The sequence below is a fragment of the Pistacia vera genome, unplaced genomic scaffold, assembly GCF_008641045.1.
Source record: "Pistacia vera cultivar Batoury unplaced genomic scaffold, PisVer_v2 Contig35, whole genome shotgun sequence".
Classification (NCBI taxonomy): domain Eukaryota; kingdom Viridiplantae; phylum Streptophyta; class Magnoliopsida; order Sapindales; family Anacardiaceae; genus Pistacia; species Pistacia vera.
In genome coordinates this window covers 474,019-489,904 of record NW_022196168.1, presented here as the reverse complement: position 1 = coordinate 489,904, position 15,886 = coordinate 474,019, and the positions used below count along the sequence as shown (strand labels likewise).

Sequence of the window (15,886 nt, the reverse complement as noted above, 5' to 3'; positions counted from 1 at the left end):
TGACCAAATAATCAACAACAGTATGCTAAGGTTGATTAACGAAGCTGCCTCTGATCAAATTCCCTTCCAAAAAGAATATGCACTACCCAGCATCCACAGATTTAAAGCTTGACAATAATGCAGGGAAGTATTTGTTCATAACAAGATTTCAACACGGAAAACAAGTAGCTTTGAAATTTACAACAAAAACCATCAGCAAGCACTCTGAAAACCATTTCAGGGTACACAATGCAGTTTGCTGCAGCATAAGTCACCTATGTACAACTTTTTACAGAAGGAAATTTCAGAATCAACAGCAAGCCATATTTACATATGTGATCCTTCCATATTTTATAGGCTGTTTAAATATTTATCACTGTTCCACTGTCGTCCCCCATGCTCGTGGCACACTAGTATTTTTAAGTTATTAACCTGTACATAAAGCTATCCCGAGTTGACAGCAGGCATTTACAAATGCTCCAGAACTATTCTGGCCGGTAATTGACAAGATTAGGGAGGGCAGTCATCTGCAGTTTCTTGATTTCAGATGCTGTCACCATGCAGGACTCCAGAGATAATGAGCGTAAGTTCTTCAGAGGCTTCAGATAATGCAGCCCTTCATTGGTTATTTGAGAATTCGAAACATTTAATGATACCAAAGCAGTCAGTCCTGAATTGACATTGAAAAATGCAGACATTTCAATTAAAGAGATTTAAGTTTATCTGCAACTCATGTGGAAAATCTATAATCTATTGCAGGAAATATTGTGATGGCAATCTTAATGTGGACAGATTGATAGTCAGCATAAAATCTCTAATGGAAAGTACCAAGCTCTTTAATTTTAAAATATCAGCTCACTTTGGGAGAGTAACTTTCTACTACACGGTTGTCTGACTTTGGGACGTATCATGCATCTTAGCTCAAAATGATCTTAGCTATAAGGTTTTTGATAGAAAAATCCTTCACCTGCTTTTCTAAACTGATATTATCGTAGCTTGTCATATATTTTGCAGAGGTAAAAATGCGAGCTTCAAATCTTTTGGGCAGTTAAAAATGGTAATTTTCATGGACTTCTCCAGAGGTTTGACCTAATTACTCACAAATCCTCTAATTCTAGAAACAGAAAGTGGCCTCTGATATAGAGAATGCTTCTAATAAATTTTACAAAAGTCCTAGGGCACGTTTATGATCATTTGAAAACTTTATGGGAGACTTCTATCTTTGAAACCAAGATTATTTTCAGATTATAAACAACAAACCTTGGTTAAAGTGTAATATTCCCTCATAAAAATCGAACTATAAAAGGAGGTATTATGTTATGGAAACACGTTTTCAAGCTTATAAATCACTTGAATCTGGTTTAAAACTTGTGAGCACGCAGAACGAGGCAAATCAAACATAGTCTTTTAGATTTAGGACAACATAAAGAGTTTTAAGGGACTTAATGTAATTTCTCTAAAATTTATTTCATTCTCTTTCCTAATTTGATTTATATCTTTCTATTGAACAATAGGGATTCCTAATTGGAGGCGTTCATCAATTTCCATAAGTGTGGGTCTATCTCCTAGCTAGTTGTTTTCCTTTCATAAATGAGGTCCTATCGATTATTTTACTGAGAAGACTTATAATATAATTATAATATGAATCGATATACTAAGAAAGCCATTATTATTTATCAGTTCATATCTCAAGAAGAAAACGACTTAAATAACCAAATTTGGGGGGTTGAGTTGAAAATTAACCAATTTTTAAAAGGTTTTGTAAGTGAGAACTTTAACCTTATTTTTGGACAATAATATCCCCATCTTCTTTTTCAGCCATACAGCCATGGAAACAAAAACTTTCAACTGGCAGGAACCATGATTCACTTGGTTTAGTGTATTAGGCTTTGTTTTGCTTGACTTGAAAGGTAAATAGCTTTTTGGTACACATTGTAACATCTTTTTGCTTACCGTATGCTTAAATCAGATGATTCAAAGAAGAAATCCCATCAAAAAATCAAGAGTTGCTGGGTTCATCGGGTTTACAGTGGCAGAAGAGGATATATAAACCGATTTGAAGACCATTGTATAACGGATTCTCAATTTATTCTTTTGATTGAGTAATCCACATTAGGATTTAGGAACCACTTTTCTAACATTTAGGGTTTTGATTTTTGTTTCTTTTATTTTGAATTGAATCGTGCTTTAATAAATGTTTATGACACTATATGTTAGTTTAACAATGATAAGAAATGGGATGGAAAACTGGTGTAAAGTGAAAAAAATTTGAATTGAAAATCTGGAAATACAAAGAACAAATTTGCAGGTCTGAGGTTTTATTTCCATGGCTGTATGGCAATTCTGTACTTGTGCGAAGAAGATTTTGATACATAAGGTGAAAGGTCCAAACTACAAAAAATTTGGTCAACTTTTAACTCAGCCCCTCAAATTTGGTTATTTTCTCTACTTCTAGTCTACTAACAATAATTACCTAATCTAGGAGACCAAGACCTATTTCAAAAAAAGAGTAATACTACACATACAAAGTTAGGATCCCAAATTTGTATTCCAATTCATGTGATAGTTGATTTGTCAAGTTCACTTATCTCATCATCTTATATTGTCAAATCAACTCTACATGGGTTAGGATACAAATTTGGGATCCCAACTTTGTATGTGTAGCATCATTGTCTTGAAAAAAAAAATTGACTAGGAAATAATCAACACCAAATCGGAATGTAGATCAACCCACAAAACAAAATTCACTCATTATTCAAATAGGAAAGAAAACAAACCCTAGAGATATTATTAAATCCCAAAATCTCAGGCTGTCCTACATCAATTAAGCATCAAAATAATTCTGATTCTATATTATAAAGTTCAGAGACAGGATAACCAACTGAAACCCACTGCAACTGTGTTTGCTAAAACTGATTGCACAAAAATCAATAAAAAAATGGCAACAATACAGCATATACCATACAACAGACTCAATTATGCCTGTGAGCCATCTATCAACCCAGAATAATAAATCACAGTTGTCCAACGACTACTAAAAGCATAAATTTGAGTAATGGAAAGTAGAACACACCAGAAATCATTTCCAAGGATTTGTTTGACAGATCATAATTTTGTGACAGGCTCAACAGCTTCAGGGAGACAAGATCCTTAATATTCTGCAGACCAGAATCAGTTAAACCTCCACCACATATTTCAAGGGATTGGAGGTTCTTGAAGCCTGTATGGCATGAAAGTAACAGAAATTAGAACATATTAAGGACAAATTCGCTTGTTATGCTGACTTGAAAGAATATCACTTCTGCAGTCTCTTTCATATCATTTGTCAAACAAGGGAAAGATGAGCTATTTAGGGGAAACAAAGGGCTACAAAGAAAAAAAATCCAACAGGCAAAAGTTAAAGACATCCATATAACTCAAGTGGTGGAATGATCTTTTAACATACATCGCAAACTCTTTGTTCCAGAGTCGGAAATGCGAGCCCCAAATAGATCCAGATTTGTCAATTTAGTCAAACCTGCATCAGCAAAAGCAGAAAAATCAGATATTAAGTATGTATCTGTACAAGCATAACAAACCCTGAATAACCTATCCACCTGCATCACACACCAGGGTGCATTTAAGTTTTAATACTTAAGTCTGAAAAATATCTGAGCCTGATGCATCACACACCAGGGTGCGTTTGAGTTTTAATGCTTACCTAACAACTTAAGCTTTGGTAGTAACTTGATAAGGCTAAAAATATCCTACAGATCCATTGATTATTAAACCAAAAGTATGATTCTATCATATAAGACAGTTATAAACTAAAAAGCAAAACATGAATGTTTTGTAAAAAAAATTTCACTTTTATAACTTCGCAATAAAACATTTAAGGCAAAAATTTGAAAGTCAATTGGAAGAAGAAGCGAGAGAGGGAGAGGAGGGGGGGCGGGTGATGGAGGGAATTAATCGTGTAAATACACGAGGAATGTCAACCTGAACAAATAAATTAACACGTTAAGCAGTACAAAATTTCTTTCCATCATACAGATAACAATACAGAAAAAACAAGTACCTCAACTAGAAGATATAAATATTTCTCTCCAACAAATCACAACATAAAACAAAAACAGGGAGAAGTTTTCTACCAAGCATCAATCTAGATGCATAATATTGGCATGGTGCACTGAAAATATACATGAAAATTTGCTTACTTGTCAGAACTGCAAGCCCAGCATCCGTAACATTATGTACATCCAGATTAAGAGATCTAAGAGATGTCAGTCCAGACAACCTTTTCAAACCACTGTCAGTTACCAAGGTAAATGACAGATTTAAGCTCTCCAGATGAATCAGACCTAAGAATAGGGAATTGCATAAATCAGCCCATGCATTCAATAACCCACATCAAACAAAATGAACATTCACTGAAAATCAAATGAAGATGACCAACAGAAAAAATCATAATCAATGTGCCAGATGGTAAGTGAACTAAAGGTAAACTATGAGTAATAATATGCAGCTAGGAAAGTATTAAGAGTTCATTCTCCATTTTTTTATAGGACAAATTATATGTATTGATGATAAAAAGAGTTACAGCAGTGGACCAGATGTCCGCAACAGACTCTCAAAAGGACACAAGCTGTACAATATAGATGTGAATCAATCTATACAAAAACCCCAATATCAAATTAATTGATAACCCCATCCCAATTTAGATGAATAAAGAAAAGTGAAAAATCGAGAAAATCCTTAGAGACCAAGGCCTAAAGCAATGCTAAGAACCGAATCCTATCCCATAAATCACTAACATCTTCACCCAACTTTTCTTCAAAAATGCGAGAATGCTAAATAGTAAGAACTCCTTTGGCATGCACAGAAATGTCTCTGCTTTACAAGACAGGTAAATTGTAAAATAACCTTTGTGACATGATGACAACACAACATTCTCAAATGATAGATCATTCTAGCATTTCTTTTCTTATGTCATCATAAAAAAGAATAAATAAATCATGTTTAAACTCCCATTATATGAAACAAATTATTTTAAATTCAACTTTCTCTTGCTGTCAATATTAACACAGTTTGAAACATTTATACCACAAAGTATCAGATGGTATGTAGAGATGGAGTCCTGACCAGATAGATGGCAGAGTCCATTGCTTCCAACTTGTGTATCAGACAGCTCAAGATTTTTCAAGAGTGTAAGGCCTGAGTAGAAGAACCAAATAAGCAAAATTATTATTTGATGCAGATTATTAGAAACCTTTCTCTTTCACTTAAAAGCCAAGCAAGCACTATCACCCAAGTATGCACTTTTTTGTTGCTTTCTAGGTGGTATAAAAAATATACTAATGACAAATTTCATTGATTAGACATTTTATTTTATTTATTTATTCTTTATAAAGCTATCCTGAAATCTTATAGAAAGATAAAAGACACTATTTGCTCAGGAAGGCAAACACATGCATAAAATTACAAAGGCAAACCACCCAATAACATGGCAGACAACAGAATGAAAAAGCATAAATTAGTTAGAAAAAAACCTGTCAAATTAGCAAGCCCTTCATCACCAATCTTACATGAATCCAAGTTCAAGCTCTCCAAATTTGTTAAATCTGAAAACAAATAATTTTTTTTTGCTAAGAAACAAATACTCTCTATAAAAAGTACATAAAATATACAAGTTTAAAAGAGTGGACAAGATGTCCATACAAATGGAGAAGATGTCCATAAACCCTAGGGTTCATAGAACAAAACAAAATGAAAACACTTCTCCTGATCCAAAAACTTCAACTCTAAAAATCCCTAACCATGGACTTATCGCCACTCATGGAAGACAGAACATTTATGAGGCTAATTGTATAAATGGGATATTCAGAAAAAGCTCCTTGCATCTAATTTTATCAATTGTGTTAAAATGAAGTACTTACAACCTTGGAAACCATTTGCTCTTTACATGATTAAGGTCTTACAACAGCTATACAAGCCACTAAAAATAACAGTTACAAGCTTTAGATTTTGCAAGAAGTATTAATTAATAGTTACAATGATCAAATTAGGGATTCGAGCAAGAAATCAGCTACTATTGTAAATTCCGATAACATTTTTATTCCAGTCACCGAAAAGAACAGCTTTCAGAGTATTTCACATATTATATGTACAACCTGCTCTCTCCCTTCTTCATTCTTCTTTTATTTCTTTTTCTTTTCATCCCAAGGTGTAAATTGGCCAACACAGAGGATGCAGCTCAAGTATGGCCTAAAATTTCATATTGCCTGACCAAGCACATACCCAGAAGAAGGAATGCGCTAAGCTGGCATGATAGCCTGTCAAACCAGGCCTGTCAGGCTAGCTGAAAGGCAAGAATATATATTCTCATTTTCTAAGACAAAAAAAAGAGAGCATGAAAGAACCTCTTTAGATTTTGTTCCTGATGACACTCTTAACAAACTTCACTCTTTAATTGTTTAAAAATGTTGCTTCCTTTTTCTATATCTATAAACCTACCCAAACTCAATTCTTTCCACAATCTCAATCGCTCACTCAAACCACCTCGCTTACATAGAATTACAAACTCTCCCACTCCCATAGATTTATTAGCACTGTTAGAGCGGTCATTTATAAACTCTTTCCTTTCAAGGATTATTTAGTCTGATCTGCTTATTGCCACATACATGCTCCTAACTGCTTGACTATTACTTGAGAATCTGTTTCTACGCATGTTTAATATGAGTTATCTCTAAGTTTAATATAAATATAGTAATGGGGTAGTTCACCTAGAGTATCCAACAACTGAAAATTATTAAAATTTTAAACAGGACATTCAAAGACTTTAACTATCACAGTTTGTAACAATTGTAAGCTAAACTTATTATGTTAAAACAAATATGAAAACTGCCACATTGACATGTAAGAATTTGTTTACCAAACATGGTTTGATGGATCCCCTAAACCTTTTTTTTTTTTTTTAAAATTTCTGTTTGGATAAGAAACTGAAATAGTACAAAAACATATATGGAAACCTGAAAACAAATTGACCGTCTCATCTATAGCTTGATACAAAAAGTCGAGAACAAAACACAGCCACCACCCAAAAACAAACAATAATCACAGAGGAATAGAGGCAGCCTCCAAAAGGCTCCAAAAAGCCTGACACAAAATAAAACTCATGTAATGACTGCTTCCTAGTTTTGAAAGGTGAAAAAGAAAGAAACATTTTAACTTTGTGGACACTACTGCCCAAAAGTTAACTTTTCAGAAAGAAGAGGACCCCCATAAGCTATCTGGGATTATGCAGCTAGTAATGTGAATAGTAGTAGTGAAATTGGCACTTCAACAATTATGTTATGGTTGCAGCTTTATCTCACATTTAATTAATAATAAAACAATCTTTATGCTTTTACTTTGTATTGTCTTGTTGTAATTATGTTATTGTTATTATCATTAACTAATTAAGGGTTAGAATTAATTGCACCATATTTTTGCCATAAACATGAAACAAATTATAAATAATTTAATTAATGCATGGTGGATGACTGCAATTGCATCTAATATATGTCATTTTCAAAACACATCAATTATGCATGCTCTATTTTGTGGTTGAGATCTCATGGATTGAGCATGGCCAACCTCGATTGATAACTATCCTTATCCTTCAAACCTGCCTCCTCCTCTTTGCATGCCTATTTCAATCTCAAGTCCATTAACCAATATTAAGAAACTTTAATAGCATCTCGACATTTGCATAAATAATCCATAAGTATTAAAATTTCTAGATGCTATTATACCCAAAAATGACCTTCATTAAGGATCATCACAAGCATGAATTTCTACCTTAAGGTATCTAAGTCTTACAAAAATTGGATTAAGAAGATAGGATCCCAACTGAACAATCCCAGATAGGAAAGTGACCTTGTACACAAGATCTTTCAAACTACCAAAGTGCTACAGGAATGACCACCGTGAAGTGGTACCGGATTCAAAAAAACTCTCTTCAAATCTTTAATGAATGAATCAATCAAAATACAATTATCAATACTTTACTCTCCACATAAAAGTTCTCAAATCAGCAATTTTTTTTTTTTTTTTGTGAAAAGTAAAAATATCTCTTTAGGTGTGAACACTAAATTGGTCAATAACAGTCCTTAGTAACTTCATTAACGTGGAAAATAAATTTGGAATGTGGAATGGTCAAAGCCTTGAAGAATTAAATTCGCATAACCTCCCTTAGCCTGATGTCACTAGTTAACATAGGTTATAAAATAGTATCTATATGGATTTATACTCTTATGATTGTGAGAAAAGGAGAGAGAGTACCTTTTAGATGCACCAAGCAAGCATCTGTTATATTGTTGAATGCCAAGCTCAATACCTTTAAGTTTTTAAGTCCTGCAGATATATAGACAATAGAGTAATAAGAGATAGTACCTATTATTTTTTCTTTATTTTTTTTCCTTTCACTGCATAGCACCAAATTCAATTTGGTAACAGAAGTTCAAACGTTACTTACCAGAAAACTTATCACATCCATCATCTGATAGACGACATCTATTAAGATTTAAGCATGCCAGGGCTTCAAGAGCTACACAAAGATGAATTGCTTTAAACAAACAAATCAAAGGAAAAAATTAAATTAACTTCTAAGAAATAATTGAACTAATACCTTTCCCCTCCAATAAAACAAATAAGATAGAACCAGTAAGATGAAACATTTGAGAAAGTCATTAACTTAATATATCATGACAGTTGAAGGGTCTCTAAAAGATATTCCTTTCTCACCTTCAAACTCACAAGTTATAAAAAATGTCTTGTTCAATCTTGGTCCTCCAAGAATTAGCAAAGGAACATTTTAACAGGCAAGCACAAATATAGTAAACATTGCTGATTCAGAGGGGGAAAAGGGGTGATTTTATATCCCCAACTTTTCATTATCCTTGCCTGACAATGGTACAAACTCTTGTTCACACTAAACTCCAAGCATATAACATATTGCATAGATAGAGCCCAAGAATCACCTGTAACCTTTTCCAATCTATCAGCTAAGTCTCTATCATTTCAGTATTTCAAATATACTTGACAAACCCAATTATTCAATTCAAGGTTCAAATGATTGTATCAATAATCATAAACGCAACCAAAGGTTCATAACAAATAAAAAAGCCAAAGAGAAGTTGACCTGAGATTGAGTCCAAACAAGCAGCAGTAATATCGTATCCCTCCAAGTTCAATGTAATAAGCTTGCGCAAACCTGCCATATACAGATAAAGATCCAACAACTTCAGCCTTAAGGAACTCAGTCTGTACACAGGACTAAATACTGTGACTGGTAAGCATCCAACTATAATAAAATAAGTACTTCAACATAGTCAAACCAGTTGGAATTCCTAAATGAATGGATTAATAAAGAGCACTTACAAAGAATTGGAAGTGAATAGCCTCAAATTAAGAGTAGAAAAATCTACGCATATACTATAAGGTAACAATGCATTAGGAAGCACAACATAAAGCAAACGAATGATTGTCAACTTGGGAACAATCATAGTGTGGCTAGGGACATCAATTGACAAGGTTTTCTCCTCTGGTCATTTTCTATAATCATTAACAATAAATTGCAACCTCATACCAAATTGCAACCTTTTTTTAATTTAAAAAAAAAAAAAAAAAAAGACAAAATAATTATACAAAAGCTGAATAAAAAAAGCATTTATTGACCAATCAATACACTGTTAGGATCAGGCTTTGCCATCTCAATAATGAAGGAACTTGAACAAAAGACTAGTCAACTTAGCATGGATATCATGTTAGGATTTAGATTACAAGGAGAAGTATGCAAAAAGTAGTGTATAAACCACAAACTTTCCCTGATCTCAGTACATATTATTTATAAGAAATAAACTTTCTAAAATACCCTTACAAACACTAATAAAAATAAACCACAATTTGACTTTTCACGGTACACAACAAAGATAAAAAATTGGTACAGAATAGTGAACTGTGAAATAACAGACATGAAATGAAAGAAACAATTCAGTGAGTCATATGCATACAATGAAAACAAAAAGCAACCATGCTCATGATCTTCAAAGATGAAAAGAAAAATAAAAAATAATTAAACAAAGCAAACTGCAAAATACCTCTTAAATAAGAAATTCCAAAATCTGTAATGTTACAGTTGGAAATTTGTAACTCCTTCAGCTTAGAAAGCCCTGATAAAGGTAGAAAATTAGAGGTTAAATAAATTAGCCAAACATAAAAAATTTAGAGACAAAAATTCATGCCAAATTCTTCACTTGGTCTTCAACAAAAAACTTAATGTGTTAAGAATTACCATCGAGTATTAATTGAAACACATTATTTTGAAAAAAATTACCAGCTGAGAAAATCTGCTTAATCTAGTAGGACCCATAGGACTTTTCCCTGTTTCTTGGGGCTAGAATCTTGATTTCTTAAGGAACCTGAACGATACAGTTGTTGAACTTTCTAGTTATCAGTCCAATTAGGGAGTGCCTCACTGAATAATTCTAGGGTAGACACCAGGCTTTAAGAGTTAGATCTTCAGGAAGTTTTTTCTTGTAAATCATAGTCTGACAGGTTGACAAATGGCTAATCATAACATTTGTTTTTTCAGTAAAGATGATTTGGAAGTAACGTCCACAGTAAAGTTCAAATTTCACCATGGGCAATAACCTTGGTTAGAATTAACATGTGATATTTTCCAAAACAAATGAAACTAGTTCTGTTTGAACCCTGCCCAGTGTGTTAAGTGAAAAAAGATAAAAAAGACTCAATAAATAAATAATGGGTAAAGCATCAATCATCAGTCCCTTCACTGCCCTATAGCTCTGAAATTGTGGTATCATCTCTTCGAGACAGCAAGATTGATGTAGGTTTATCCCAAATTCAAGATCTTGAGTATCCCTATTAATGGAATATTTTTGTGCTTGTGGTAGAGGCAAACAGCTAACTTCTTATGGAGGTGTTCAGTGCCAACAATTTTTTTGGGTAATGCAGATAGAAAATAACACAAATGTCTTTTAGGAATCCATAAAAGAGAGCCATTTTTTTGTGAGATTGAGTTCACTTTTGGAATCTTAACAGGTGTCATTATTAAAGAATTCCAAGATGCTTCTTTATTGTTCACTTAAAAAAGCGGGCAGCTGTTTTCACTTAAGTCGGAGGTTTAATAGTGCATAGAGATGGAGAAAATCTCGCATCACTAATTTCTCATCAATTTTGTAGTTGACCATTGGCTCATCTAACAACATTGTATTCTATTTGTAATATAAATGAAATAAATACCAATGTCCTCTTAAAAATAAAATAAAAAATAAATAAAAAAAAGACATCATTAATGATAAAAATAAGTTCATACAAAAGAATCCAAACACACTCACATGTATGGTCATATTTATTAATTAGGTTGCCACTTGTTCCTAGCAGACGTTCAACTTGCTGTTCTATAACTTTATTCATGGAATAGGAGAATCTTTATGATTCAAATTATGACATATCCACCAATAAGGCTCTAATACAAAGCTGAAACACTAATAATCCTAAAAGCTTAAGCTGACAGAAAAATGCGGAACAATATTAATAGACACTTAGCAGGATAAGTTATAACCAACTTCATTGAACTTCCTCTCGGACAACAATTAACAATCAATCCCAGCACCAATTAATTGATGTGGTGAAAAAAGACAACTTTCATGCAGCAAAACATGGCTTCATATAATGCTAACGCTAAGACAATCAGCCAACAACTTATGAGACAACATATTGTAGCTAATCCAAATAACTTGTTCATGATAAACAACAATTCATTTTAGAAAAGATATTGAATCAAATTACTAGCTAGCTTGCCAAATATATTGATTAAATAATACTTTTAACAGTTGTAGTGCATTTTAAAGATTGTTATTAGAAAATCCAATACAAAAATTTAGCACTAAGGTAGACATTCAATAACAGAGTAGCCCATATGAATTTTGCACACTAACCTTTATAATTAACTTTCTATCACTAAATTATAAGGTCTCAGATTCTTCTCAATAAGTTGTTATATGTTATACAAAATTTGAATTAGTCAACGGTCAACCAACAGAGCAGGGACCTAAAGTGGATGGTTCAGCATATTTCTTATCTCTAAAGAATCACAGTATAACTATAAGAAAGAACCACAGAAACCTAGAGTGCCACATATTTGCATATATCCAATATTGAACATTAAAGGTCTAGTGGCATGTCACCGTTCAAACAGGACCACCAAAGACCCAAGGCTGGAATATATAAATGTAACGGCTTAATTTTAGATAAGTTAAAATATATTTTAAAATACCTGAGAGAGATTTCATGTCCGAATCTGTAACACATTTACAACACTTGATCTTCAGGGACTCAAGTTTCATCAAACCTGAAAGAAATTAAAAAATAATAATAATTAGTGAACATTTTTGTGGCAACTTAAATGAGCACGATCAACATGCTAACATAGCAACTTTCTGAAAGTCCTGAAGTACAACTAATAGTTTGCATCTGTTCCTAGTCATATTAAGTTGACAATAATATGGAATAAAAAGGACACATAAATGCACTAGATGACACACTGCCCCACATTTTGGCAATCCACAATAAACTCTTAGCCACCAAAAGAATCTGCCTCCACTTTCAAAGGTAACTTTACAGGTTTAGGACCTAATGAACAAGGCCATTAGACTATTTAGCAATTAAAGAACACAAAAAATGACATGAAAATGCTAAGTGTTTTCTTTGTACTATTCTTTTTCTATTTATAAGAAACACCAAAAAAATTGATTATAAATGAAATACAAAAACAAAAGAAGTTGAAAAAATTCAACCATTAATGTAAAATATAGCTATTAAAAATCTCAATCAAAGTTCTTAAATCATATAACAACAGCACCTCTACTGTGTCAATTAAAAACAGTGAAAGGTATTTGAAATTGCTAGAAGCCGATGCCCAAAATAATGAATAAATGATTGTCAAAATTTTGCAAAAAACCTTTGAAATTCTTCTATTCGCTTCCAACAGAAAAAATATAAAAATAAAGAAACTTTCAGTACACTGCAATTTTTATAAAACCAAAGCTTCTCCACCTACCCCAAAAGCACAAAGCTTGTCAATGTATAAAGAAACACATGCAGCTTAAATCAAACTAGCATTCATAAAAAGCTATATCGCAACTTTTAACGCTAAAAGGAAGTAAGAAATAAATGACAAAGACGTTCATATTGGTCTTACCCATCACACACCAAAAAGGAAATAAAAAACAAACATTTGTCTTCATCTTTGCAACAAATCACATGTCTTGTTATTTCCATGAGCCATACGCGTAGCAAGAGCTTGAATCTTACTTGGAAACTTTGTTCAATTAATTGACACAGAACAGGAATTTATTCTTCACAAACACAATTTTTTCTCAAAGATTTAACCAGTACATCAAAGAAACATGAGTTTCCATCTAACTTGGCAATATAACTTTATAGCTGTCATCATCAGAAATTAACTGACACAGAACAAACCTTTAAGATGACCAAATCCACCGTGAATCCCTGAACACCTCTCTAAGTCCAGATTTTCCAAGTTCACCAAGTTGGAGAAGGCACGCATTCCTTCGGCAGTGATACCATTGGTCTTTTTAAAACTCAAGGATGTCAAGTTCATAAGACCTAAAGGATGAGATTACATAATTATTCACAGCCGCACCAAATATAATGATAATCAGTAAACTAACTCAAATGATTACTCCAGAGATAATATTTGGAAATGAGGGAGGGAAATGAACACAAAAAGATTTCACCACAAAACTGTGGGAGGTCATAGCCCCAAAGCAGGGTTCTGGAAGTAACAACATCATAACTAATACTTTAATTGTCATTTAAGCAACAGCATATCAACATCAAACCACATGAAAGGCAGGATTATTATCTACCAAGTTATTAACTATTTACTACTTATAGAACATGAAGAATTAACATGTAGATGGCAATAGATACATTCAGAAGGTAGAACATTTATTGCAGCTTAAACCTTGCAAGTAGAAAGGTTCTTCTTGCAATAAATAAACATGCACATAACCATAAATAATTATTCTGTATTTGGGCATTAATCATTGCTGAGAAGCAGCTCTTAAACAACTGTTTTAGAAAATTTACAAATATAAATTCCCAAACATTACACCTACGTAGCATGGCTGATGATTGGATGCTTGATCTCAGTGACAGGAGGGAGACGAAAAATAAACTAATAAGAACTTATCAAGAAGTTTATAAACACACAGAAATCAAGGAAACAGAAAAACATCACCGGGTCTCATTAACAAGAATATCTAATTAATGGAAATGGCCATCATAATAAAAAGATAAAATTATAACACAACAGTTTACAATAAGCTAGCTGCGTGTAATAGGAAAAAATAGAAAGGATCACCACTAATGTGCTTCAGCCCAAGTTCTGAAATTTTGTCACAATAGTTAAAGGTTAATGCTTGGATGTTGGTACAATCTTTTAAGAGACCCAACCCAGTATCTGTGACATCAGAACCACAAAGATCAACAGAGAGTAAAGACGACCCTTGTGAAGCAATAACATCCATCCAACTATCCTTCACTCCAGGATATTCACCCAACAAAACATCCTGCAAACAAATCACGGATATTTTATAACTGAAAGCCTCCATCAAGAACTAAACAAGGTAGAGAAGCTTAATTATAATTAGTGCTTCAATGCTCAAACCACAGACAAAGTCTTACTTCTAGAGCACAATCTCGGAAAGCTTCCACAGAAGCATCAGTAAGACCATGAGAAAATATCAATTCATTGAAGATTTGTTGGCTTATATCTCTTGGCAGCATTGAGAATGAAGTATATTTGTCAATATCCTGTCACGGTTGAAACATGTAAGAAAAGTACAAGCAAAGAGAAATCCTCAATCAAACACACCCAGGGAATGCAAACAAGTACCTCACATATTTTATCTATGCATAACTCCATGAGAGATGGACAACTAACTCCCCCTGGCTTACTTTCCATTGGAGGGCGAGGAAATGAGGTTCGCAACCACTTTGAACTGCAACTTCTCAAATACAATCTAGAGACCCCTCTTTGTACACCGTCTTCAACAACCTGTTGATCTCTTTTCCTTGAACAAATTCCCCCCATTGAGTGGTGATCTTGCAAACTCTCAATTGATCTCAAAAAATGCAAAGAAGAATGTACTAAAATGCATTTCAGAACAAAGCATCCAGCATTATTACCTCCACTTCACCCTGCAGACCAGAAAAAGTAACACTATTAAAACCAAGTTCTCTAACACCAACAATTAACCCAAAATCAATCTCTTACGAAAAAAAAAAAAAAGAGAAGGCTTTATCTACCATGCCATCGGTACAGATGAATAAACAAAAATACAACTAAAAAGGAAAACACCCAGAATCCTTAATGAACCAAATAACACCACGGATTCATCCTCGATCAAAAACTTCTTAATCAAACATAAAGAGTTATTTTCATATAATAATTGATGTTCTACCACTAACAATTTATATACCAAAAAAATTTGCTGCAAATAAAGCCTGGGAAAAAATAAAAAATAAGGGAAAAAGAAAAAACCCAGTTGAACACATAGCAAGTATGTTGTGACAAAGAAACGGTACAGCTCTAAACTACAGTTATAAGTGATGCATTCGCGCACAAAAACATTGATAATTAAAAGGAGTCGAATTGAGTTAAGAGATGATCGTAATAATATCACCCACATAAAACAAACAGTTCACCCTCTTCTTGTTTGTGTTTTCAGTTCAATAAAAGGGTGATCAAAATGAGAGAGCTGACTGCTGAGTGCGAGCCGGGGGGCAGGAGCCTATGAGTAGTAGGGGAGGGGAGCCGTTTGATGGATAACACGTG

At 33.3% G+C, this 15,886-nt stretch overlaps 1 protein-coding gene across 1 annotated transcript; it reads right to left on the bottom strand.

The window, feature by feature from the left end:
- Positions 1 to 92: 92 nt before the first annotated feature.
- LOC116139312 (F-box/LRR-repeat protein 14-like) lies at positions 93 to 15,847 on the bottom strand. The gene is made up of 16 exons (XM_031424989.1): positions 15,739 to 15,847; positions 14,945 to 15,249; positions 14,734 to 14,862; positions 14,411 to 14,618; positions 13,504 to 13,650; positions 12,299 to 12,373; positions 10,098 to 10,169; positions 9,140 to 9,211; positions 8,474 to 8,545; positions 8,281 to 8,352; positions 5,508 to 5,579; positions 5,101 to 5,172; positions 4,176 to 4,319; positions 3,425 to 3,496; positions 3,053 to 3,199; positions 93 to 649 (listed from the first exon to the last, which is right to left on the bottom strand). The coding sequence occupies exons 2-16, from the start codon at positions 15,140 to 15,142 to the stop codon at positions 465 to 467; spliced, it is 1,737 nt and encodes a 578-aa protein (XP_031280849.1). The 5' UTR covers positions 15,143 to 15,249; positions 15,739 to 15,847; the 3' UTR covers positions 93 to 464.
- Positions 15,848 to 15,886: the final 39 nt, after the last annotated feature.